General features: G+C 36.7%; 1 protein-coding gene across 2 annotated transcripts; it reads left to right on the top strand.

Annotated features, from left to right (window-relative positions):
• Positions 1-514: 514 nt before the first annotated feature.
• ccdc85al (coiled-coil domain containing 85A, like) lies at positions 515-24,764 on the top strand. 2 transcript variants are annotated; one of them, XM_048200295.1, is made up of 5 exons: positions 515-1,515; positions 2,390-3,389; positions 18,429-18,486; positions 20,823-20,859; positions 23,808-24,764. In XM_048200295.1, the coding sequence occupies exons 1-5, from the start codon at positions 1,279-1,281 to the stop codon at positions 23,811-23,813; spliced, it is 1,338 nt and encodes a 445-aa protein (XP_048056252.1). In that variant the 5' UTR covers positions 515-1,278; the 3' UTR covers positions 23,814-24,764. The 2 variants fall into 2 exon arrangements, with proteins under 2 accessions (XP_048056252.1, XP_048056253.1); XM_048200296.1 differs by lacking the exon at positions 20,823-20,859 and having other exon boundaries at positions 516-1,515.
• The last annotated feature ends 1,616 nt before the right edge of the window (positions 24,765-26,380 follow it).

Raw genomic sequence — 26,380 nt, 5'->3', positions numbered from 1 at the left:
ATGAATTGGTTTTTAATGAAAAATACATACAAATCAGCTTTATGAAAACACTCTAAAAACTGAAAATATGATGTAGGCCTATACTCCTTTTTTTTTTTTTTTTTTTGTTAAACATTTTTACACTTAAAAATATTCAGTACATTTTAAAGCTGTGAAATAAATGAAATATACCTTGAATTGAGTAAATGTAAGTAAAAAAAAATATGTTGATCTGAATTACTACATTTGGTACCATGTGACAAATAAAAATGAGTAGTTAATTCAAATATGTAAGTAATCCTATTTAAAAGCCAATATTTATGAGTAATGTGAATAAATTTGAATAAATTTATTTTGGTATATTCAACTCAAACAATCACTTAACAGATATTCAGAGATTTTATTATGGTAGCATAGTTAATTATTATATATATATATATATATATATATATATATATATATATATATATATATATAGCTATATATATATATTTGTATACAAAGCCACATAATTGTTTTATAGAGTGAATGTAAAAGAAAAGAAAAAAAAGTACCTGAAATCTAAAAGGTTTATATCAAAACATACAATGAAGGTTGAAAGTAGAGCTGTATTAGAACATAACTGCCATAATTATGCCCTAATTGCATAATTTCTTAATAATTAATTTCAAAGAAAGGAAAAATGTTAGCCTATTTATCTGTAGTACCTCAATGTGTCCATAGATGGCGCATAGATACAAGCTTAAATGCAACTTTCACAACAGCATCACCTATTGGCAACTCACACACACAAACATAGACGATACACGTACAGAGAGAGAGAGAGAGAGAGAGAGAGAGAGAGAGAGAGAGAGAATTTACTCAGTGGCTGCAGTCACGCTCATTTCTCCGGAGCTCAGGCTGAGGATGCTGCCGTCTCTCCTCCTCCGTCTCCATGAGGATGGTGAAGCGCCCAGAGGCAGACGGAGGCGAGCGCATCGGGCCGCCTGAAACCACCCGCATCTCCCCGGCTATCCTATACCGTCACTTTTATAAACTTACAAGAACTATGAATTGGAGTCGATGCTAAATAATCTGGGCGGACTTGTTCTGTATGCCGCCCTTCCTTCTACTCGTCAGCTGCATCAGCTGTTGCTTTGGGGAAAAGTCGAGGCGACTCCCACTCTAAGGGCATCGGATACGGGCATCACTCCACGATGCGTCCTCTCTCTCCCTGACTCCTCCTTACACAGCGGATGCTGCCTGCCTCATTAATATTTGATCAGCACCTGGTACCACAGCAGCAGCTCACCTCTTCTGATGGAGAAAGCGCAATCTCTGCAAGCACAGCCTGGGTCGAAGGCGTCAGAAAGTCCAGCAGAAGACATCTCCAACCTCACGGATGAGGAGCTCCTGCAATGGAGCAAAGAGGAGCTGGTGCAGCGACTCCGAAGGTCTGAAGCCGATAAAATGAGCGTCATTCTGGATCACAGTAATCTGATTCGGGAGGTGAACCGCAGCCTCCAGCTGCATCTGAACGAGATCCGGGAGCTGAAGGTGAGCAGATGAGATCATGGGTGTCTGGAGCACACCTGCGCTCTCTGAGGATGCGCCAGAAACACTTAGGTGCACATCATTCTTCCTGTAGGAATAACGCCTTGAATATTTTCTTATTATGCACAACTTCTGATTAAAACAACTTTGCAAAAGCACTGATATAAGCTAAGCAATGAACAACTTCTTAGCCAGACAAGAAGCCGTTTTCGTTATTTAAACCATACCTCTTGTGTAAATGTGAGCCTTTCCCAAAATTTAACCATGAATGATATATAAAATAAATCAAGAATGTACCCTTTAAAGGAACAGATTATCAAAAAATTATACGATTAAGCTGTCTTTTCAAACCAGTGCTGTTATTATTCTGCGAAACACAAAATGGGAATTTTAAAGGATTTATTCAGCTTTATTCCATACAATGACAATTCCTATATAGTGACCACATATGTCAAGCTCCATAAAAATAGTCCATACTACTCTTGCACTATATAAGCCTTTTGAAGCCATATAATATCTTAGTTGTCATTCGCTACAAATATTTTGAAGCTCTAAAATCTTAGTTCATCAAGTTCAATCATCAGAGTTGATGCATTGCTCCAAGTTTCAGGTGTGTTTAACTGGGGTTGGAGCTAAACTCTGCAGGACAGTGGCCCTCCAGGACCGAGTTTGGACACTCCTGTTTTAGACTGTTCTATCTTAGATGAAGGATGAATCTTCTTCCAAACTTTAGTCTCATAATGAATGATTAATTCAGAGAAATGATATCATATAGTTTGTGTGGCCTCAAAATGTCCTTATCTTTTATTCTTTGTCTTTAAAATCAAAACAAACTCTTTGTAAACACTATTTTTTTGTGTTCCCTATAATGCTGAAGGAGGTAAACCAGAAGCTGCAGGACGACAATCGGGAACTGCGAGACCTGTGCTGTTTCCTGGACGATGACCGGCAGAAGGGCAAGCGAGTCTCGCGTGAGTGGCAGCGTCTGGGTCGCTTCAGTGCCAGCGTCATGCGTAAGGAGGTGGCACTGTACCTTCAGAAGCTGACAGAACTAGAGCGCAAGCAGGAGGAGGTGATTCGGGAGAACCTGGAGCTTAGGGAAATTTGTCTGCTGATAGACGAAGAAAAAGTTGGCGGCGGAGGGGAAGGAGTCCAAGGTGTGGCGGGTTCCATTGGATGTCGCAATTCCATTGACAGCCAGAGTGGGCTTCTGGTACCTGGCTTGATGCGGGACGTGGGGGACGGAAGCAGCACTTCTAGCGCAGGAAGTGCCGACAGCTCTGAGCATCCGCACCATAAGCAGCCACAGCCAACGTCTAGCGGAGTAACTGGGAATAAAAGCCCGGATCTCCAGAAGTCTCGCCCTGGGAAGAGAGGGGAAGGAGATCGCGGGGAGATCTCCAGCCCTGACCCTCCTGTCCGGCACAGAAGCACCAGCCTGGAGTATCCCTTCGTTCTGCCCCAGCCCTGCCGACCTCGCTGTGGCTCCATATCTGTGCCTGACCATCGGCTGATTAGAGGGCTAAGTCCAGAAAAGTATGCCCGATCTCTGGGCCACCGGAGTCCGGAGACGCATCCGAAGCTCCATTTGGCTCCAGGGCAGCCCATGAATCCCGAGCTCTACATCCAGAGGCACAGGGGCAGCTTAGGAAGTGGGCCTGGGAGTCCAGAGTCTAGACACATGCTGCTAGGGATGTCAGAGCTCCACCATGACAAAAGCAAGCTGGGAGGAAGTAGTCCTGAGATGCTGAGGCACCAGTACAGCATGAGCCCTGAGCATGGGAAGTTTGGCAGCCCTGGTAGAGAGACGTCACCACGTAGACTGGCAGGAGACGAGCTGTCGCCACACCATCGGAGCCTTTACAATGGTGTGAATGGTGGGTCTGACTTGCAAAATGACACATATATGAAAACATTGAAGGTGTGCTGTTATGCCTGAGATATATTTCTTCTTTTTTATCTTTATCCTATTTTCACCCAGCTTAGTATTAGCCAATAAGCCAAATATGATATGTTCTGATAAATGGCATAATGAGAAACATAGAATATTAAGAGATCCGATCAAAACGTGCACATTCTTATGCTGCCTTCATGTGCTATTGGATATGTCCTACTTCTCATTTCTGATGTTGTTATTACGAGTTCATCACGTTCAAGTGCTTTATTGTCGAAAAGAATGGGATTCATGGAGAATGGCAGGTTGATTCTTGCCTTTTTTTTTGGGAAATCTTATTAAAGTCAAAATGTATAGAAGCTTTTTAGTCAATATCCAATGGATTTTAAAGGGTTAGTTCACCCAAAAATGAAAATTCTGTCATTAAGTTCTCACCCTCATGTCGTTCCAAACCCGTAAGACCTTCGTTCATCTTCAGAACACAAATTAAGATATTTTTGATGAAATCCGTGAGCTTTCTGGCCTCCGATAGACTCCAATGTTATTACCACTTTCAAGACCCAGAAAGGTAGTAAAGACATCATTAAAATCTACAGTGGTTCAACCTGTTATGAAGCGACGAGAATACTTTTTGTGTGGAAAAAAACTAAAATAACGACTTTATTAAATTTTTTCACTTCCATGTCAGTCTCTTACGCTGTTCACATAATAAACACAGCGCTTCTACGTCAGAGTGCCGGCTCATTATTAGCCAGCTCCTGCATCAGCATAACACGCATGCGTCGTGGCGCTCACGTGAACAGCGTTGGCCAATAGTCTGCATTCTGACGTAGAACCTGGAAGCGCTGCACTGTGTCTACAACATAAACAGCATAGGAGAATGACATTTAAGAGAAGAAATTGTTGAATAAAGCATTATTTTTGTCTTGTTTTTGCATGCAAAAAGTATTCTCGTCGTTTCATAACATTAAGGTTGAGATTCCCAATCATAAATAGGACTTGAGAGGCCACTCATGACTGATTTCTGACAAGTAAACTCATATTTATGATAATTCTGATGACATGAAGGCACATAAAATCAACAGAACGCTTTTTTTTTGTCACCTGTTGCTGTTGTCGAGGTCTTTGCAGTTTCCTTCAGACTAGCCTGCCACCCACAGTCAGATTGCCACAGACTCTGCCAAAGTTACCCATGATTGGCTCATCCACCTTGAAACAGAGTTAATTATTTCTCCAGAGACACCAGACCTATGCCTGGTATCATTGAGAATCAAACCAAAGCAAGTGGACACAATGTGTTAGACTCCCTCATTCAAACAATGGCCTATTTTGCCTAATTTATGACTCAAATTTCAGTGCAAAGTTACAAACACATAGCCCTATAATACAAAAAATGTAATATAGCATGATATTAGCATGGTAATTTCTATGGTTTATGTCCTAAAAGCATAATTAGCATTAGCATTAGCAACAAAAAAAAAAGATCAAAGATCTTGCTAATGCTATGGTGCTCTTTTATAACACCTCAGCACACACAGAAAAATAAAATAGCCTATTAAAATGTTTAAAAAAAACCAAAATGATAAATTAAACATGGTGTCTGAAATCGCATTCTGTCCAAGTAGATACTGCATTTGACTTTGCAACTGTTACAAAAGTATGTTTTATATAGGACAAATGTGAGTAGTATGAAGGAATGATGTACTACATCCACCATGTTGGCTTTGTCATGTAGTAGTCATTTCGCCCACTGTTTTTCTGAATACTATGTATTCAGACATACTATGCCATACTGTTTTTCATGTACTATATAAGGTAGTAGGCATATTCAGATGCAGCTCATGTTACTCATGTCGTTACGAACTTATGAGATGAAAGGTGTACTGACTGTACAAAATCCCACATGATTTTAAATAAACACACACACACACACACACACACACACACACACACACACACACACACACACACACACACACACACACACACACACACACACACACACACACACACATACTTAGTTTATAAGAAATGGTGAAAATCAAAGGCACTAGGCAGCTATGTGCATATCCCACAGCTGCAAATAACGATTTCTACAGGAGAACATGCTGAGTAGCCTATAGTTCACACCGCCCATAAAACACTCACCTCAAGGTGAAAGATGTGACTCACTTTGCATTCATTAGCTTCAAGAAATGCCCCCTTAAGATGAAATAAGAACCATGAAAGATCAGATAGATGTCCTGATTTAAATAACTCAAAATGCCAAAGAACGTTTTTGGCTGACTCTTGACGGTGTTCAATTAGCTCTTTACAGATGAGATTTATTTGTTACGTTTAAGATGGAACCTCTCTGGTGGCAAAATAGCATTCTCTCATTTGACAAGGTCAAAATGAAATCAATAATAGTCGTTGAAAGATATTAGCTTTACAAATTGCAAAGACCCTCAAGAATGCCTTTCAGCTAAGCACTAACAATAAAAGGTAATTGCTAACAAGATGACTGTTGTTGTCAGATGCTGTGGTTTCAGCACTGTCTGTAATGTTGCTGTGGACATTTGTCACTGTCACAGCCGGTTCTGGTGTTGGTCCCAAAGGGAAAACCATTGTTCACCGAACCCATACACATCCAGATCATCCGTAACTTCACATGGACAACCCCAGTGCTTCTGTGGTGTTGATGAACAAACTGAGTGTGTGTAAAGTATTGGGTTTAAGGGATATTTCAAAAAATGACACTTTACTCACCTTCATGTCATTTCAAACCTTCTGTAAACATGGAGAAAAAAAAGCCAAATGTGTTTTTGTCCATACAGTAAAAATCAATGGGGTCCAATGTGGTTTGGACCATAATATTCTACAAAATATTTCACAAATGAAAGAAATGCATACAGGTTTGGAATGGCATGAGGATGAGTAACAGAATTTGTAATCAAACAATCCCTTTTAAGTCAATCAGTTTACTTTAGCATCTGTGTTTATTGCCTAGATAACAAGAACACTGTTCTGACATCTGTATTTTGTTGAAGTGCCCTGTCAGTGACCGCTTTTATAGAGAATCTATCAGCAATGTCAGCATTTACTGTTGCAGTCACGGTGCCCAGGCAGCCAATGTTATTTATTTATTTTTCCACTCAACAGCAGTAGCTGTAGTGAATATAATCTAAACTTTTGAGTTATATCACGGTCACAGTTTAGGATTATATCACAGTTCGTGAGCTTTGGTTGTCTATTTGTAGACCAGCATGATGGAAATGGTTACCGCATTGTGTAGCTATTGAAAAAACATTCAAATGGAGTTAGCAGTCACTACAACTCATAAATGTAGTATTTGTTGTGGGAATTAAACTTGTGCGTAGATGTAGGGATGTAGTGATGTTGAAGCTCTGGATAATCCTGTAAGAGGTTTTCAGAGAATTATAATTTTTCTGCTTTCTTTCTTAGCATGTGGCTCTTATTCAAAAAGCCAAATCGCATGATTATAAACATCACAGTGCTTTAGTCGACAAAGTTCAGATAAATGAGCATCTAAATAACAGCGTCACAATACAATCCCGCTGCGTTTTTCGCTGAAATCCTGCATGAAAACAAGCACCTCTTGACCTCCTCAAAACTAATCTTAATACCATCGTGCTGCTAGTTTTTTTTTTTTTTTTTTTTCTCGTTAAGATGCTGGGAGGCTTTATTTTGACTTTGACTTTGCATGGGAATCACGTTGTACAGTAGCTAATGCTGTCAGCTCATGCCGGAAATTTGGTTTCTGGTGTTGGATTTCACATGAAAGCTGTTTTCATAGAGGCATAACAGTATGTGGCTACACTGAGCTGACAATGTCTGTCAATATCCAGCTTTATGCTGAAGAAAACGTGTCTTGAAAAGTATGTCCACGTCACTAAGCTCTAAAATGAGGGCATTGTTGTGTAGGCAGAGAAAAATAGGTGCTCTATTCTCTGTTTCACTCTCTGTCTCTTGGTTCAGATATGTATTTTTTTATTTTTTGCTGACCCCGCACTGTGAGCAGATGGAGGGACCAAAGTGTTTTTTTTTTAACAATGCAAGGTTAAATGACCAGTTCACCCAAAAATGAAAATTCTGTCATCATTTACTCACCAACATGTCATGCTAAACCTGTATGTCCTGTTTCCTCTGTGGAATATAAAAGAAGACATTTTTAATAATGCACTGGTCAATCTATTTTTTAATCCATCCACTTACAATAAATATAAGGACTGGAGCTTTCAAACTTCTAATGGACATTAAAGCGCCATAAAAATAGTCCATATGACTCATGAACTACATTCCAGTAAACTTATGTACGGAAGAGGATTAGGGCCAAGCAATAATAAAAAAATAAAACCATCTCGAGATTAAAGTTGTTAAATTTCGAGAAAAAACTTGTTAAATTTCGAGAAAAAAGTCGAAATAAAATGTTGAGAATAAACTCATTAAATTGCGAGAAAAAACTCGTTAAATTTCGAGAAAAAAAGTCGAGATAAAATGTTGAGAAAAAACTTGTTAAATTTCGAGAAAAAAGTCGAGATAAAATGTTGAGAATAAACTCGTTAAATTACGAGAAAAAAGTCATTAAATTTCGAGAAAAAAGTTGAGATAAAATGTTGAGAATAAAGTCATTAAATTACGAGAAAAAACTCGTTAAATTTTGAGAAAAAAGTCGAGATAAAATGTTGAGAATAAAGTCATTAAATTACGAGAAAAACTCGTTAAATTACGAGAACAAATTCGTTAAATTACGAGAACAAATTCGTTAAATTATGAAAAAATTTCGTTAAATTTCGTGAAAAAAGTCGAGATAAAATGTTGAGAATAAAGTCATTAAATTATGAGAACAAATTCGTAATTTAACGACTTTTTTCTCATAATATAATTACTTTATTCTCAACATTTTATCTCGACTTCTTTCTCATAATTTAATGACTTTATTCTCAACATTTTATCTCGACTTTTTTCTCGAAATTTAACGACATTTTTCTCATAATTTAACGAATTTGTTCTCGTAATTTAACGACTTTTTTCTCATAATTTAATGACTTTATTCTCACCATTTTATCTCGACTTTTTTCTCGAAATTTAATGACATTTTTCTCATAATTTAACAAATTTGTTCTCGTAATTTAATGACTTTTTTCTCGTAATTTAATGACTTTATTCTCAACATTTTATCTAAACTTTTTTCTCGAAATTTAACGAGTTTTTTCTCGTAATTTAACGAGTTTATTCTTAACATTTTATCTCGACTTTTTTCTTGAAATTTAACACGTTTTTTCTTGAAATTTAACAACCTTAATCTCGAGATGGTTTTATTTTTTTATTATTGCTTGGCCCTAATCCTCTTCCGTACTTATGAACCAAATCAGTTACACTCTTAGAAATAAAGGTTCCAAAAAAGTTTTTTTCACAACCATAGAAGAACCGTTTTGGGTTACAAAGAACCTTTCAGTGAACAATTCTTAAAAGAACCATTTTTGTCTTTGTGTGAAGAACATTTCAATAATATAAAGAATATAAACCTTTTGTCGAATGGAAAGTTTCCATGGATGTTAAAGAGTCTTCATAAAATTATAAATGCAAATAAAGGACCTTCATTTTTAAGAGTGTAAAGACTGATTTTATGAACAAAATTAACTCATTCAACAAAAAGATGAATTTGTTCTTGAATCGGACATCGCTACTTCTCTCATATGCCCTGTTTACACCTGGTAAGATATGTTTTGGTTAATCAGATCCGCCCATAATGACCTAATGCGTAAATATAATGGGAAGCGCACTAGCCAGACGGGATTTAAACTTTGTTGGCTGAAGACCCAAGTTTGGTTTGAAGATGAAAAACGCTCCAAGCCCAATGTTCTCTCACCATTCCTGATTTCTAACACACACTCGCAGCGTTCGGCGTGATCTTGTGGGTGTCAGAGCAGAAACGAAAGCTGATGCTCTCTGTGTGTTTTTCCATCATCTCCAGGGACTATCATATGTAAATTGCATGAGCTTATTTTGTCCATTAGATTGAAAGATCTGATAAAAACCCATACATTTACCCAACCATAGACCCTCCCTCAGAAAAATCAGGACAGAAGTGGTTGAAAGTGGACAAAAGAGATGGATTAAAACACTAGGTGTAAACGGGAATGTCTCCCTCGTCCACTTGTGATCCAATCGACCAAAACACATCTTAATATCAGGTGTAAACATGGCCCTAAACTCAATACCATCATCATGTATTTTAGCATGTTAAATCACATTAAACATGCTGGTCTAAGCTTCTCTTCTTAAAAATTCAGTGAAACTTTTTAAACTCTTGAGCATGTGAGATTTATTTCTCAACTACTTTCACTTCAGTTTAAACAATGGCAAATCTGAGACCTTCCTAATACCACAGATAAGGGTGAGGCTTTTAAAGAGGAGACAAAGCAGCCATTACACAACTCCTGAAAAAAGCCATTTCCTCATAATACAGAAGTCAGACCTCTTCAGACTCAAACTCTTCAGTCCCCAGGGAAGCCTGTGGTTTAGGCAGACCTGTATCTCAATTGCTGTATGTGTGTGGGTGTGTGTGAGCATGAACGCTGTGTTGTGTGTGCTCCTCCGTGACCTTGGGAGATACCCCCCTCTGACTCCAGCTCTAAATTTAGACCTGAAGCTGACAGTTTCTCAGTGTTTACCTCCACACATACAGTAGGCAAATACCTTTCCCCTACTTCCACTAACACACAGTCTTACAGGTGTCCTGATGAATCATTTATTTTTTATTTTTTATTTTTTATTTAAAACAAAAACTTGTATACTGAAGCCTACATCTTTTATTTTATTTTATTTTATTTTATTTTATTTTATTTTATTTTATTTTATTTTATTTTATTTTATTTTATTTTATTTTATTTTAACCAAGCTAAAGTTTACACTCTTTAACAAATTACTGTATGTATATATATATATATATATATATATATATATATATATATATATATATATATATGTGTGTGTGTGTGTGTGTGTGTGTGTGTGTCTGTGTGCATTTTACTTCATTTTATTTTTTATTTGATTTTAGTAAAATTTAAAGATGAAAAATTGTATAGTGAAGCATACATTTTAGTTTTTGTTATTTTATTTTAACAAAAGTTTAGTAAATTTTACAATCTTTAACAAATTACAGACAAAATAATAAAAAAATAAAATAAAATGCATATATACAGTAGATTGTTAAAGAGTGTTAAAGAATGTTAACTTTACTAAACTGTATTAAACTTCACTAAAATTTAATTAAAATAAAATTAAATAAAATAACTAAAATGTAGGCTTCAGTAGCATATACAAGAATTTTGTTAGTGTAAATTGTACTAAAAATAAAATTAAAAAATTAAAAAAATTAAACAAAACGCATCTATACAGTAATTTAGTAAAGAGTGTAAACTTTACTAAACTTTTATTAAAATAAAATCTAAAATGCAGCCTTCAGTATACAAGATTTATGTTTTGTTTTTGTTTTTTTACTAAAATGAAATGCTGTAGAGGAATAGGCTTACATTTACACTGTGGCATGGTTTGAGCAGATGAACTGAACAAAAACAGAATGGCAAGTGAGAAAATGTCCTATAATTCTTGCCCTGTGTGCCATATTTGAGTATTTGTATTTCCCTGAGAAAGAATATTACAGTGAGCTCTTAGTCACGGGCCCCCTAATGGATTTTAATGGCGGGCTCAGCTTAGTGTGTTGAGTCATTACTTTGTGTGAGGACTGTGCATTTCACAAAAAAGAAAGAAAGAAAATAAACCCCTTTGTAATTGCAGACATAACTGTTTTCTAACAGGTTTCCCAATCACTGCACCTATATCATGATATTGTAGTGAGAATGTAAAACATTTGACCAGTTTAAATGGTCTTTTTTAAAAAGCTTGATAAGATTTCCATGTGTTTTGGCATTAGCACATTGCAAAATCCAAAAAGGATTACTTTTAAACAACTTTTAATACAAAATAATACTTTTGATTTTGTGTTTATTACTAATAATAAGCCATGTGTGGGATTAAGAAAACAAACTGTGCACTACAATGGAGCCAGGAGCAGGGTGAAGCAGGCTGAGCTGAGCATGACTCTGCCTGAAGGGATATGGGTTAACACTGTCATGAGATGCACAAATGTGCAGTGAGCTTAATTAGGCGATGACCTTCAGTTAGCATGCTCTGTGAGGGGCATTGTGGGTATTCTTTGGATGATACAGTATGACAGCATATAAAGGCATTATTTTAGTGTGTTTAAAGGTGCTGTAAGCTGTTCTGTTAACTTGAACTGTATGCAGTCAGCAAACCTGAACAGACAAAATGACTCACAGCCAGAGAACATTTCTGATTGGCTATTTTTCTGCATTTTTTGATGGTTACAGACAGCATTGGGGGTAATGCATTACAAGTAACTTGATTTACGTAATCAGATTACTTTTCAAGTAACTAGCAATGTAACGCATTACTTTTTCAATCTACAACAAATTTTCTAAGTTATTTTTTCAAATAAGTAGGTGTTGTGTGCGCCGTGTGAACATGATGGCTATTGTAGTTCTAGACTAAATATGAACATGCATTTACTCATCTCACTTGCAAGAAAACATTCAGTATTCCTTAAAATGAATAAAAACGGTGAAATGCAATCTCTGAATTTTATGCAAAGTTGTAATAATTAACTATATTAAATTACATTAATATACTTTATGTGTATAAATTTCACTTTTTTAACCAATGTCTTTGCTGCTGACCTTCAATGATCCAATTCAACCATAATAAGCAAAAGTTACTTTAGATTAGATTTAGAAATAGCCCTGCGTTCCATTCGGAAGGGCTCATCCCTATGCCCTAATCCCTTCAAAGGGTTTACCCTCCAGAGTGAGAGCTCAAAACTCTTTTTTTGAAATGCACTTCTGCATCATCTTAACGAGACAATCAAGGAGGTGCTTTCGTCGCACATTTTGTACGCTGGTTGACCCCCCAAAAAACACACTCTGAACGATGAGTAGATTGTTTAACGTTAGTTTATTTAATTATTTAGGCTATTTTTGGTTTATCGCACCATATTATATATTGTGTCTATTTGAAACATTTGAATGGACTGATAAAGGTAGCTGTAAAGTATTTTTGTTGAAGTACAATGTCGTTTTGATCACAATAATGTACCAAATCTAACTATAAACTTTACAGTAGTATAGAAAAATACTATACATACATTTATAGGTAAAATTGATCTCCGAGCCTCCTGTACCCATTCTGTGATGCCAAACAACTTCCCTGTGCAAAGGATCATGGGGGCCCGAAGTGTCCATCAGTTGTACCCTTTGAAATCCTTCATTCCGCAGGGCCCTTTAAAGTGGCCAATTTTGCGCACTTCGGTTTGGAACGACCCTTCAATTTGGCGGCCATAATTGTTTTCACTCTGAAGTGCCCTTCGGAAGGCGAAATATCCCGTTTGGAACGCACTGTAAGAGTGTTGAACTTCCTTCTCCTGAATCCTATTCTTCTTTAATCCAGAATGGAAGCACAGCTAAAAGGTTTGTTTGAGCTGCGCCGTCTACTGTACAGGTGTAAATATGCATTTCCTTCAGCGTGAGGCTTATTCATTTCACTTTTGGTGTGAAAGGGCCTTAACATTTGCCAAAAATATAACTTTTTGTTGTTGTTAAAAAACAAACAATCAAGCTCAGCCCAAGAGAAAAAAGTAACATTACTTTTCATAAAAAGTAACTAAGTAATGCAATTAGTTACTTTTTTAGGGAGTAACACAGTATTGTAATGCATTACTTTTAAAAGTAACTTTCCCCAACAGAGTCTAAGACTTTGTTCAGTCTTGCAGCAAAAAATCTGTTATTCTTCTGACTGCATGCTTTTTGTTAAATCTATTGCTAAAGTCTCACAAATTGGTGAATGCACATTTGCATCGTTACTATCACAGCGAATGTGGACATGCTAGCAAAAGTGACTTCAAAAAATCAGATCTGGCCGCATATAACTTTATATAACAGTTTTTAGTCTACAAAATTAGATTAAAGACAAAAAATAAAAATCATGTTTCCTCTGCAGTGTGAACAAAGCCTAAGGCTGTCAGAGAGGTGATTATTTCAATGATATCTTTTAGGTAGTAAGACACTTTATGCATGGTATTAAAAATATTTGGGGCGGGGATAAGCTGTATTTTTTTATAGTACAAAATCTACAACTAGTAGTGCAGATGTGTGAAAATGATAAACTGACAACATAAAAGACAACATCTGTGTTTTTATAGGCAAGAATTTATTAAACTTCTTGGAATTACAAATATGATGCAGGCAGATGTCTTTGTGTGACAGTTGTGATCATAGACTTCGTTTAAGGAAAGAAATGTGAACATTTACATAACGGTGATGTTTAAAGACTCCTGCATCTGTTTAGAACTATTTAATTATTCATTCCAAACAATTCAAAGGAGAGCAAGTAGATTCTCTTCTCACCGATAAGAGAATTTTGTGGCCTCCTCCCCCTGTCAGAGCTTAAGCGTTCCCATGATCTCTGAAAATATAGGACATTCTCCTGTAATCCCTGTTTTACGATGATGGAAAAATGTGTAAGTCTATCTGCATTTGTGATAGCTGTGTGTGTGTGTGTTTGTTTGCATGTGTGTGTGTGTTTGTGTGTGTGTGTGTCTGTTATAGAGACAGGAGAAAAAGTAAGAGATATTCATCTTGACACAAGTTTTGAACTTACACAAATATGAAATCACACATCTTGACCTTCGCACCGACTCTATCTGAATAGACTGTATCTGACAGATCTGAGTCGCCCCACATGGCATAAATATCTGGCCATGAGCTCTCAGGGCAAATTGAATGTTATAATCTACCAGCCAAGAAGCACAATGACATTATAAAAGCCTACACAATGCAATTTCAATATTCAAGCTCAAGAGCTAAGCGCATACTTAGGCCATTATTATAATGTAAAGCCTAGTATAATGAATGTTAATGTTAATGGTAGGACACAACAAGAGATTTGGATCTCCGGCCATGTTTCAAATAACTGATCTAAGTATTCAATATGAAAAAACTGTCTTTTAACCCTATAAAGCCTAAACTGTATCATATTAGTTGCTATACTGTTACAAAGATCTCATTTGGTGCTTTTCCACTGCATGGTACGGCTCAGCTCACTTAAAGGTGCCCTAGAACCAGTTTTAACAAGATGTAATATAAGTCTAAGGTGTCCCCTGAACGTGTCTGTGAAGTTTCAGCTCAAAATACCCCATAGATTTTTTTTATTAATTTTTTTAACTGCCTATTTTGAGCCATAATTATATATACACTGATTCAGCGCGTGGCCCCTTTAAATCTCACGCTCCCCCGCCCCCGAGCTCTCGACTGCCTTAACCAGCATCAACAAAGTTCACACAGCTAATATAACCCTCAAAATGGATCTTTACAAAATGTTCGTCATTCATGCTGCATGCATGCATCGATTCCTGTGAGTATAGTATTTATCTGGATGTTTACATTTGATTCTGAATGAGTCTGATAGTGCTCCGTGGCTAACAGGCTAAAGTTAACATTACATACTGTTGGAGAGATTTATAAAGAATGAAGATGTGTTTATGAATTATACAGTCTGCAAGTGTTTAATAATGAAAATAGCGATGGCTCTCTTGTCTCCGTGAATACAGTAAGAAACGATGGTAACTTTAACCACATTTAACAGTACATTAGCAACATACTAACGAAACATTTAGAAAGACAATTTAAAAATATCACTAAAAATATCATGATATCATGGATCATGTCGGTTATTATTGCTCCATCTGCCATTTTTCGCTGTTGTCCTTGCTTGCTTACCTAGTCTGTTGATTCAGCTGTGCACAGATCCAGACATTTTGCCCTTGTGTAATGCCTTGAACATGGGCTGGCATATGCAAATATTTGGGGTGTACATATTAATGATCCCGACTGTTACGTAACAGTGGGTGTTATGTTGAGATTCGCCTGTTTTTCGAAATGAGATTTACATAAGGAGGAAACAACGGTGTTTGAGACTCACTGTATGTCATTTCCATGTACTGAACTCTTGTTATTCAACTATGCCAAGGTAAATTCAATTTTTCATTCGATGGCACCTTTAAATAGTACCTCCTCAATTGAGGTTCCAAGCGAGACGTACCAATACTAAAATGTGACATGTAAACATTGGATTTGCTACACAAGACACCAAACCCATTAGCCACAGCAGTATCATTTGTTCGCACGACTTTTTAAATGACTTGCTTGAAAAAAAACTTGAAAAAAGAAATGGCTGAATCGTGGTCAGTAGACTAGGTGTAGACATTCCTTTTGTTGGTAGCCAAGGAGCGGATCCACGGCAGTAGAGGCGGTGGAACTATAACGATCAGTTTATAATCCCATCCACTTTAAAGCGGTACTAACTGCAGTGGAAAAGTAAACCAAGCCAAAGTGAGCCGGGCCGTACCATGCAGTGGAAAAGCACAAATTGATTTACATTACAAGTTATTCTAATTTATTATACAAAATCCACTTTTACATGGTGTTTGGACATAAATGTGTGTTAGCAGTGCGTGAACACAACCACCCTACAATGAAAAAAATTGCCCCACCCCCTTTAAAAAAAAAAAAAATCCCCATTAAACCAAAGCAGTCTCATTAGACATGCCGTTTTGATTCTCTGAGCAGTGTGACATCACACAGCTCAGGCCCCGCCCACGGCCGTTGACTGACAGTCCTGCATTACCATAGTTTCCGCCCTCAGTGATTTGTACGCTGTCCACCAATCTATCCACGCTCGAGCAGCTTTACCGACAACGTTTCTGTTGCTGTATGAACATCTGAGCCACTGAGGACGGAATGGATTAATTTTTGAAGGTAATGCGCCCCAAATTATACCTAAATTCCTTTATGTCTGCGCAAATCATTTCACTCCAGACTGCTTTTTTGAATTAGGGTCAATGCAAAAGGACAATACAAAACACATGTTTTGCTATAAACTTGTTACTCAAGGGTGGATCATTATAAACTGTTCGTGATCCATCTTATAGTCTCTGGACTCGGAGCAATACTGTTTACGGCAGCAATGAAGGAATCTGAGTTGTTTCATCTGAGTTGTTTTACGGATATAAAGTTTACCGGTTTATTAAGCACCCCCATCGAAAAAAAGAATAAAAACAGGCTAAAACTAAAACAGGCTTGTAATAGTGGATAAAAACAAGATGAAAATAATTTATAACCGTAATTAAACTAAACTATACCTGTTCTGTCTCCACGCAGCATATATTCTCTGGCTCTGTAGGCATTATTGTCTGACTCCGGTTCGAACTGAACACCGCTGCCGACAGTTTCGTACATTTTCAGTGCTTGAGATTGTCCTGTTTGTTTGCTGCATGAGCTCTTGAAGCTCCGCCCTCTTCTTGAAAGTGGGCCGGAAGCAGCAGCTCATTTGCATTTAAAGGGACACAAACAAAAACGGCTTGTTTTTGCTCACCCCCCAAAACTGGCTATTTTAACATGCCATAAAAAATGATCTGTGGGGTATTTTGAGCATCACATACACACCGAATTGCATATTTTTGCTAAGTTTGGAGGTATTTTTACCTCCTCGAGTGTGAGCACCATATTGTCCTATATCATAAGCCGCTTTCCACCATCGGGCTGAACAGTTCTAAGAATGGTAAGGAATGGTTCCAGTTAGCAGGAAGGTAGAGACTGAGGGTTGTCTGTAGGAAATAAGAGGCTCCCAACATAAATTGTTGCCCTCTCAGCGCCTGAGCAGTTATTTTCTCTTTTTAAGGTTTAGTTGCACACTGGAGACCACAGGCAAACTCTCGTTTATCTGCTTTACTGAGCCCGGCAACAACATTTTCTCCTGCATGTCTGCCCAGACTAAACCAACTGTAAACCTGTCTGCTTTTCCCATATGCCACCCCATCAAGCACACACACACAAGAGCAGACATAGTGACAGTCCTTTGGGCTGAGAAACCTCACACTGTGGAGTGTGTAATCTGCCAGAGTAAGAACATTCAGTAAGATAGTATACACAATGTCATGTCTACATTCTCAGACTGCTTCATGAGAAAAATCCTACATGCAACATATATGAGCGCACCTTTCATTGGTAGGTTAATCTGAGGTTATCCAGCTTTCCTGCACTCTGACGGTTCAAAGTCATTCGATATTCATTCAGATAGAGTGATGGCACATCCATTCTGTCTGAGCTGGCCTCCATTAAGCCGGCATCAATAGCGCTCTATGTTTCATTCACCGCTTCTGTTTTTTCATCTCGTTATCATATTTGCTTCAGGCGTGCACTCGCAGTCGGCCATTAAAGATTCATGCCAGTCTGTGGACTTCTAAGAAACACTCTAGGAGGTTTTAGCAGTTATCCTGGCCGGATCACCCACCAACATTCACAACGTGAAAGCAGATAAAGCATGAAACACAAACTAAATCTGATGTCCAGGAGAGAGATAGGGCCTCTGCTTTGATCAGATAACAAGAACGACAAAGAGTTTTAGAAATCTGCTACACAAATGCTCAAAGGGTGATCAAGGATAAGCATCCAATCAATATTTAGTGATGAAACAAACCAAAAAGCAAGGATTCCCAGTATCACACAATCAAAACTGAGAGTTCCATCCATTTAAGCACAAGATCAAATCATGCTGGATCACAAAAAAGTTACATAAAAGAAACACTGCGAATGATGTAACTGGACTGAAAATGGCGGTACAACTTAAAACTATTCAACAGATTGGCGATGAAGGTAAAATCAATATATTTTCAATGTGCTGCAAAAAATTAGATATTTATTTTTTTCATGGTAACATTGTGGCCTCTACAGAAGTATATACTGTATCATTGATTAACAGTCTCTAAGTTTCTGGTATGTCTTGCAAGGTTCACACGCTATCATTAAAAATAAAGAAAATTGGCTTTGTACTTCCAGACCCAACTGCTGTGCAATAACATTCACAAAATTCTTTTTTATCTTCACAGCTTTGATATCAGCAGGATGTTGCAGCAACAACTGCAGGAACGTGAAGCTCTGGGACAGGTGAGTTCTGCTTCAGTGTCTCAGGCACTGTTCCAAACCCTAGTGAGCTGCCTACCTAGACAGCATTTTTAGGCATCACTGGTGTGCTCCTGTTTACTCCAAAACAGTAGGCAGCTAAATTATTTTGACCAAGGCAGCATTGTATGTATCCTTTGCTGATGCATCGGAAAAAGCTTAGTGCAGATTTTCAATAAACATGGCAAAAAGTAAATAGTAAATGCTGGGTTAAAAACAACCCAAGTTTAGTTGAAAATGAACAAACCCAGCGGTTGGGTTAAATGTTTGCCCAATGTGCCGGGCAGTTTTATTTTACCCAACTATTGTTTAATATGACTATATGGTTGGCTTAAAAAAATCAGACACATAATTACTACTAGAGGCAACAATAATCATCAAAAGGTGAACATTTATTGAAAAGCTATTTAATAAATGTTTATTGTTTAATTATTATTCATTAAACATATTATTATATATTCATTTATTAAACATATTAATAAATGTTAATTTCCAACATACTTTGGGTTAATTTTAAGCAAGCAATACAGTAATTATTAAACAATAGTTGAGTTAAATAAAACTACCCAGCAGGTTGGGCAAACATTTAACCCAACCGCTGGGGTAAAACAATCCAATTGCTATAGGTTTATCCATTTTCAACTCAACTTGGGTTGTTTTTAACTAGCATTTTATAGAGTGTGCAATTTATTCAAAGTATTAATAGAAAAAATGAGCTATTCTACCCAATATTTGTGTGTCAAATTGATAGTTTAGAAACATTCTAAATTCAAACTAGGATTAATAGTGAGCACTAGTCAAGACTATCACAGTTTATTCGGAATCGGATCAGTGTTATTGTTAACTAAAGCTATAATCGTTTAAAATATTTTTTGTTAATTGAAATAAAGCTGAAATATTCCACAAAAAGCTCAAACTGCCTTGGGAACTAACTGAAATAAAATACGTTTAAGTTGAATTACTAAAAATGACAAAGGCATATAACAAAATTACTAAAACTTACACTAAAATTAAAAATGAAAACTTGAAAATATAAAAATAAATGCTAAGTCAAAATATGAATAAATACTATAATACTGAAATAATACTGATTTACAGCTTATTAAGTATGCCTTAATTAGAAAGGAAGAAACTGACTGACTGATACATAAAATGATCAACCACAAACTAAACCAGTGATGCCACAATAACAGACTGACATTGAAAAACTCATTCAAATTGTTCTACAGATCTACAGAAAACACCAGGGTGTAGAAAAAGAGAATCTTTCAAAATGTAATGCTACAAATCTAACAAACTTTGGCAAATCCAGAAACTAGCTCATTATATTAACCAGAAACACAATTTTGTTTCCTGGCTGACTGAGCCGTTCACCCCGACTCCCAGAAGTTGCAAAGCAGTCAAGAGTTCTGTCTGATCTGATTTTCTCAAGAGCTTTCCAGTTTTGTGTGCAATATGCATGAACAGATTGTACCTTCGGAGGGTGAGACGAATGGGTTTGCTGCCTATATAGAGCATTTCAGTTTTCATTTCAGGTAGAAAGCTGTTAATGTAGACAGAATACAGTAAGGCAGTTTTACTATAGTTAAAACATGCAAGTGTCACCAAGATCCATGCATGTACGCTTCCATATGTGTATGAATACAATGGTAGAGGTGACCCTGTCTATCTGTGATCTCGTAAAGCTGCCCAACAGGGGCAGAAAATGGCTTTGTTAATATTTAATAGCTCAAAGGCAGACATTTATCCTTAGGGATTGCTCACCAATCCCATCAAGATTTCACTACTGTCACAGGAATGCTGATTTTTTTCCCCTCATGATTTTCAATTTCTTGATGCTTGTGGTAATTAAGGACATCAACTTCCATGCCATATAGATGATTTCTGTAATCCTCTTGTAAAAACCTGAGATTAAAGGAAGAGTTCTGTCATGTTGCAAGTAAAAATTTTGTCATCATTTACTCACCTTCATGTTAAGGCGCCTGTATTGTTTTCATTCCTCCGTAAAACAAAAAATTATGATATAAACTGCTAAGCTCCCAAAAAAATCTTCCCCTTTGAAGTTCTCAAATCTCTTTTAAGCTTGCATTCAGTCAAAAAAATGTTTGAAAACCACTGCACATGATATTTGTGAAATATGGCAGAGGTGAACAATGGCGTAATCACTTCAGAAGACTTGAAATATAGAGCAAAAGGAGTATATACTACATTTATGGAGCTAGTATGGTGCCTTTATTTTAATAAATCACCATCCATTTTTCTTGAATGAATAAATAAAGCTCTCCTGAAGATATCTCTTTTTTTTTTTTTTTGTTTCACAGAAGAAAGAAAATAATACAGGGTTGGAACAAAACAGAGGTTAGTAAATGATGACACATTTATGGGTGAACTACTTGTTTAAAAATGCTCAACAAGCACAGTTTTATGTCCAGTGTTGACATATGCTGAATTCAGAATAGCATACTACTCTTACTATTTCTTTACATTGTAGAAAAAATGTATTTAAGTGCTTTTAAAAAGTGTGAAAATGTCCTAATAAAAGTTTTACCTTTAAAGTACATTTTAAATCATTATGTTTTAATAATCTTTTGTCATGCTTTACAGAAGTACACTTATTTTGATGTGTTAAATACTAAGGTGAAGTAGGCTACTTGGTTATAATTTTAACTATAGTGTGGTTATCAATATTACATTTAAAGTTATTATTGTATTAATTTGCAATGTCATCATTACAATTGTGTAATACATGATACAAGATTCAGTAGAAATGATAATAACAACCGACATGGAAAAACTAAAATTGGCGATTAAAATTGGCGATCTGTGAACCCATGAACCAGTGTCTGAAGTTTGTAGACACACTTGTAAAGTATAAAGATTTGTAGTTAAAAGTCTCTTATGGGTCTGATTAATCAAGCTTTCCATAAAACAAACAAAACAAGCCCTAAGATTTAATAAAATAACATATTATAAAGACACTTCAGATTTAATGGTATTGTTTGGGCACTGTTCTGACCCGCGTGTGGCGTTTCGAACACTTTGAAAGAGTTAATCATTTTGCGAAGCAGTTGGTTAAATTGATTCAAAGTTTCGAAAAGCTTCACTTTTCCCATCACTGCAGCCAACAGTGTGGGAAAACAAGAGATCGAATAGGTATATACAGACCAGACTAACCAACAGGAACAGGAGTTTTGTCACAAAACAAACCAACACAAGACAGAGCACACAAAGGAAATATATAGGAAAAGAAATGAGGAGGGTAGCGAGGGAAAACATGTGCGGCAAATTAACTTATAACAAGATAACAAGGGGATGGGGCAAAGACATGAGACAAGAGAGCGCATGGCACATAGAAACAAACATGATGTGCTCACAACTAACATGACGAAACAAGGGCACATGGTAAATGAACAACCATAAGCCATGTGCTCAAAACTAAAAACACAACACATCAAATTGACAAGAGCACATGGTAAGGGAATCAGTAACTCATGCCATTTTCCCACCCAATGAGCATTTGGGTCCCGACACCAGAACTGACAAAGAACTAGACAGACCCAGGCAGACCTCACTCAGGCACAGAGACACGGATCCTGTCGCCAACCCAAAACATGACAAAGCAAAGAGACAGGATCCTGATAATGTAGTAGGCCTACTCTCTAACCATATTTCAAAGAAAATAGAAGTAATTATAAAATTACAAATTAAAATGTACTTAAAGTCACCATAAAATCTAAAATTGACAATCTATCCATGCACATTATAATTATTTTTTAATCAAAATAACTTCCCCTCCCTCTTGCTGCAACATCTCTTCTCTGATGACATGTTTATTGACATGAGGGCGGGACTACCTGTCACTCACCTGCCGAGATCCACCAATAGCAAACCACAGCCATTCAACCAATTCCCGATGGACAAAATCAAGTTCCGCCCTACATTTTTTCTTATTTGAGAAGCCATTTCACTCAGATATATGTAAGAATAGGATAGAAAGACTATGGCAACTTCTGTTTCATGCCATTATGTTTCAAGTTCAATTAGTTGAACTTTAAAGTTCAACTAATTGCATTTAATATAAACTATAATACATTTTCAGTTAATTGTAAATAACATGCAATTAAGTGTGTGAAGACATTACATTAAGTATATTCTTTTAAAGTATATTTCTTTAATAAGTGCTATTTTAAAAAGTATGCTCAAGTGTACACTGTAAAGCTCAATATGTTTAGAAAACTCAAAACATTTAAGTAAACTAACTCATTTTTAAAAGTTAGTAGAACTTAAAATATTTGTGACAAGTGGGTTGGGGCCGAGAGCTGTGGAAGCGGAGCAAAGCCAGCGTGGTGCACAGGTTTTTCTCATTACCATTCACGCCACCGGCATCCCTTCGCTCCCACAGTTCTCAGTCTTGCCCAACTAAGACATGCTATTATCAAAGAGACTGTCATTATATACTTGCTTATACAGTTTTGCAGCCCATCCTCAACCTAACCAAGCTCTACTCTTCACCACAGTGATAACCCTACAAAACTAACATAACAGAACCCCTTGTATATCCCAACACAACACAACATTAAACACTAACTTATGTCTCCCTATGTTAGTCTTGTGCAAAAACACACAAAATAACACTTACTTTCAACATTTATTTATACAGTCTGACACAAAGCATGCTGGGAATTAGAAATCTGCTGCAACTCAACTCAGTCATATTAAGTTCAGCTCACTACAATGAAATTTTGAGTTCACACAACTTTTTTCTATTAAGTACAATGAACTTTCATTATTATTTGAGTGAAACAAACTCATTTCATTTTTTTTATTTCACTGTTGGATTTGACAGTTTCACAAAGGTGGTTATCTTAAAATTTAAATTGTGTATTGGCTAAAGGTTTATTATGTAATTCTTTTTTAAAGAGTATTCAGATGGCTTCAAACATAGACTAAATGCCGCAAAACTCCAATTTTGATTCCATGGTCTTCTTTAAAGTCAGCATAAAACGAAAGTTGTGATAGTCATCTTTCATATTGTGATGTATATGCGAGTGAAATGGCTTCACGGACAAAAAAACAAACAAATGATTAACGGGATGTGTTTTTGTCCATTGGGAATTGATTGGATGGTTGTGGTTCGCTATTGGTGGATCACATGTGAGTGACCCACATCATCAGAGAAGAGATGTCATTGCAATAGGGAGTGAAAGTTACTTTGATTAAAGATTACGAGGGCACGTGAATTTTGATGTCATGATTTTTATTCCATTAAATTGTAACCGCTTAACGTGAAATTTCTGTCTCCGCAGTTTTGATGGCTCCTCTTGACCACGCCCTTGCTTGGAGGTTTGGGGTGACGCAGGGGCCCCTGGAGCCCCACTCTCACCATGCAGATATTCCATCCCTTCACCTTGTACTCGATGGGCCGAGCAGTCTGGGCTCATTTGAGTTGTCATAACAGCAGTTTTCTTTGTGGACCCTCTGGTGCAATCATTTCAAAGGGGACTAGAGTGAGACGCAGGATGTTTTCCCCACCCGTTCTGGTGAAAGAAGACGCTCACACAAACCACAGAAACAGACACACCCACACACAGCTATGAGAATCGAAATGTCTCCTGTGGTTTACAGATGTTTAACAGCACTGCATTTGGGTAATCAAACACTCGAGCCGTCCCTCTCTCTATATCGGTGTCTCTTTGTATCATTCTGAGTAGCAATAGGACACATGAAACACGATGCTGTGGCTTCTCTGAAGGTGCTTCCCTGTCCTTGATGTTTATTTATGCAGTTTCTTTTCAACCAAAGCTATTTGAAATATCCTTAATGTTCATTTTTCATCCAGGCATCTATGAAGGAGTATCAGTATCATGTTTGCTAGTTTTTCCATATCTTGGATTTTTTTTTTTTTTTACAAGACTGACACCAGTGCAAGGTGTTTGTGTACGGTTTATGGTCATCAACGAAAGCAGAGTGGACTCTGTACATGTTGTCAGTGACTGAATAACCTCATCAGTGTTTTGCACTGATTCTGTGTGTGTATGTATGCGTTTATTGGCTTTATTATTCCTTCCCTCCAAGCTCCTGTATATAAGCTAATGAGGTGTTTCTTCATGTTGTTTTATATACAGAAGTACAGCATAGTATAGTAAATTAATGGATTAGTTTTATATGCATATAATGACTATTATTTTTGACTTACAGTTATTATTATAACAATAATAATATGAATATATCTATGTGCAAAATATTAAAGGATTTTCATTATGTATGCATGCATGGAATTTATTATTTGTTTCACTAATACTAAAGCACAAAGCCTTAATCAGCAATCTGCAGGAGCAGCTAGATTCCCAGGTTGCTAATTGAGTTTAACCATCCGATCTGTTTTTACCATCAAACATCTTTCTATATGAAGCAGAGCTCTTTATTGTGCCATAACATCAGTGAGTATTTTATTACAAGCCTTTATTTTTTTGTGTCATGAATAAATTCATATTTTCTCAACTGTTATACCATGAAATCAGAAGCTTTTCGCTTTGGTTTTGAGATCCGGCTTCTGAGCCGACCTCAATCCGTTTCATCATTGCTCAAGCAGGGAGGCTCCGGACGGATTTTAGTTTCTGAGCATTTGCCTGTGATGAAATCAATTGATCCTCTTATCGACGACAGAAACGCTGTTTAGATAAGAACTGTGTGGTGCTTTAAGATCCCTGTTAAAAAGGCCTTTTATCATAGAGCTGCATATACCTTTATGTTCTTTGCAGATGCTTTCTCTTAGTTTCTTTAAGTTCACAGAGTTTGCAATTCACGGTGGTTTGCACCCAAATTACATATAAAATCAAATCCCTTGTGGGTCTATGGCTATGTTTGAAATGTAAAACCAGTGTACTATTCACTGAATGTTACGCAGTATATGCTGCTTATTCTTTAAAAATAGGGAGTGAAACCGTGTGCATTATGCCATGATAAATATCTCAAACAGTAGTACACTATACTGTTGTGAAATTTGTGTCTGGAAATTTTTTTTTCCACATTTTTAAATTTAAGTTTTAAAATGTGGTTACACTCTATTTCGATAGTCCACTTTAAATATTCTACCAACTATAAGTAACTTTGCAACTACATGTCAACTCTCATTAGATTAGAGTATTAGTAGACTTAGGTTAAAGGGTTAGTTCACCCAAAAATCATCTGTCATTAATTACTCACCCTCATGTCATTCCACACCCGTAAGACCTTCATTCGTGTTCGGAACATAAAAATATTTTTGATAAAATCCGATGGTTTAGCGAATCTTTTGTTTCCAATCAGTGGTTCGGAGCATGTATCAGACTACCAAAGTCACGCCCCCCAGTGGTGAACCATTGAAATTTAGAAACACTTATGACTTAACAAAGCCTCGTTTAATGAAATCACGTGACTTTGGCAGTTTGATACGCACTCTGGACCACTGATTCAAAACAAAAGATTTGTAAAGCTTTGAAGCTTCATGAAGCAGTGTTTTGAAATCGCCCATCACTAGATATTGTTGAATAAAGTCATTATTTTGTTTTTTTGCCACATAAAAAGTAGTCACATGAACTGTTTTAAATGTGTCTTTAGCTTTCTGGGCATCTGAAAGTGTTAAATATCTTGCTGGCAATGCAGGCCTCACTGAGCCATCGGATTTTATCAAAAATATCTTAATTTGTGTTCTGAAGATGAACGAAGGTCTTACGGATGTGGAATGACATGAGTTTGAGTAATTAATGACAGAATTTTCATTTGGGTGAACTAACCCTTTAAAGTTAGGTTTAGTAGAATAAGTTGACATGTAGTTACAAAGTTATTTATAGTAGAATGTCTGTTAGGGAGCATCAAAATAAAGTGTTTGCAGATATTA

The sequence above is a fragment of the Megalobrama amblycephala genome, linkage group LG8, assembly GCF_018812025.1.
Source record: "Megalobrama amblycephala isolate DHTTF-2021 linkage group LG8, ASM1881202v1, whole genome shotgun sequence".
NCBI classification, from domain to species: Eukaryota; Metazoa; Chordata; class Actinopteri; order Cypriniformes; family Xenocyprididae; genus Megalobrama; species Megalobrama amblycephala.
The sequence above is the reverse complement of the archived record's forward strand: the minus strand, read 5'-3'. Positions and strand labels throughout refer to the sequence as shown.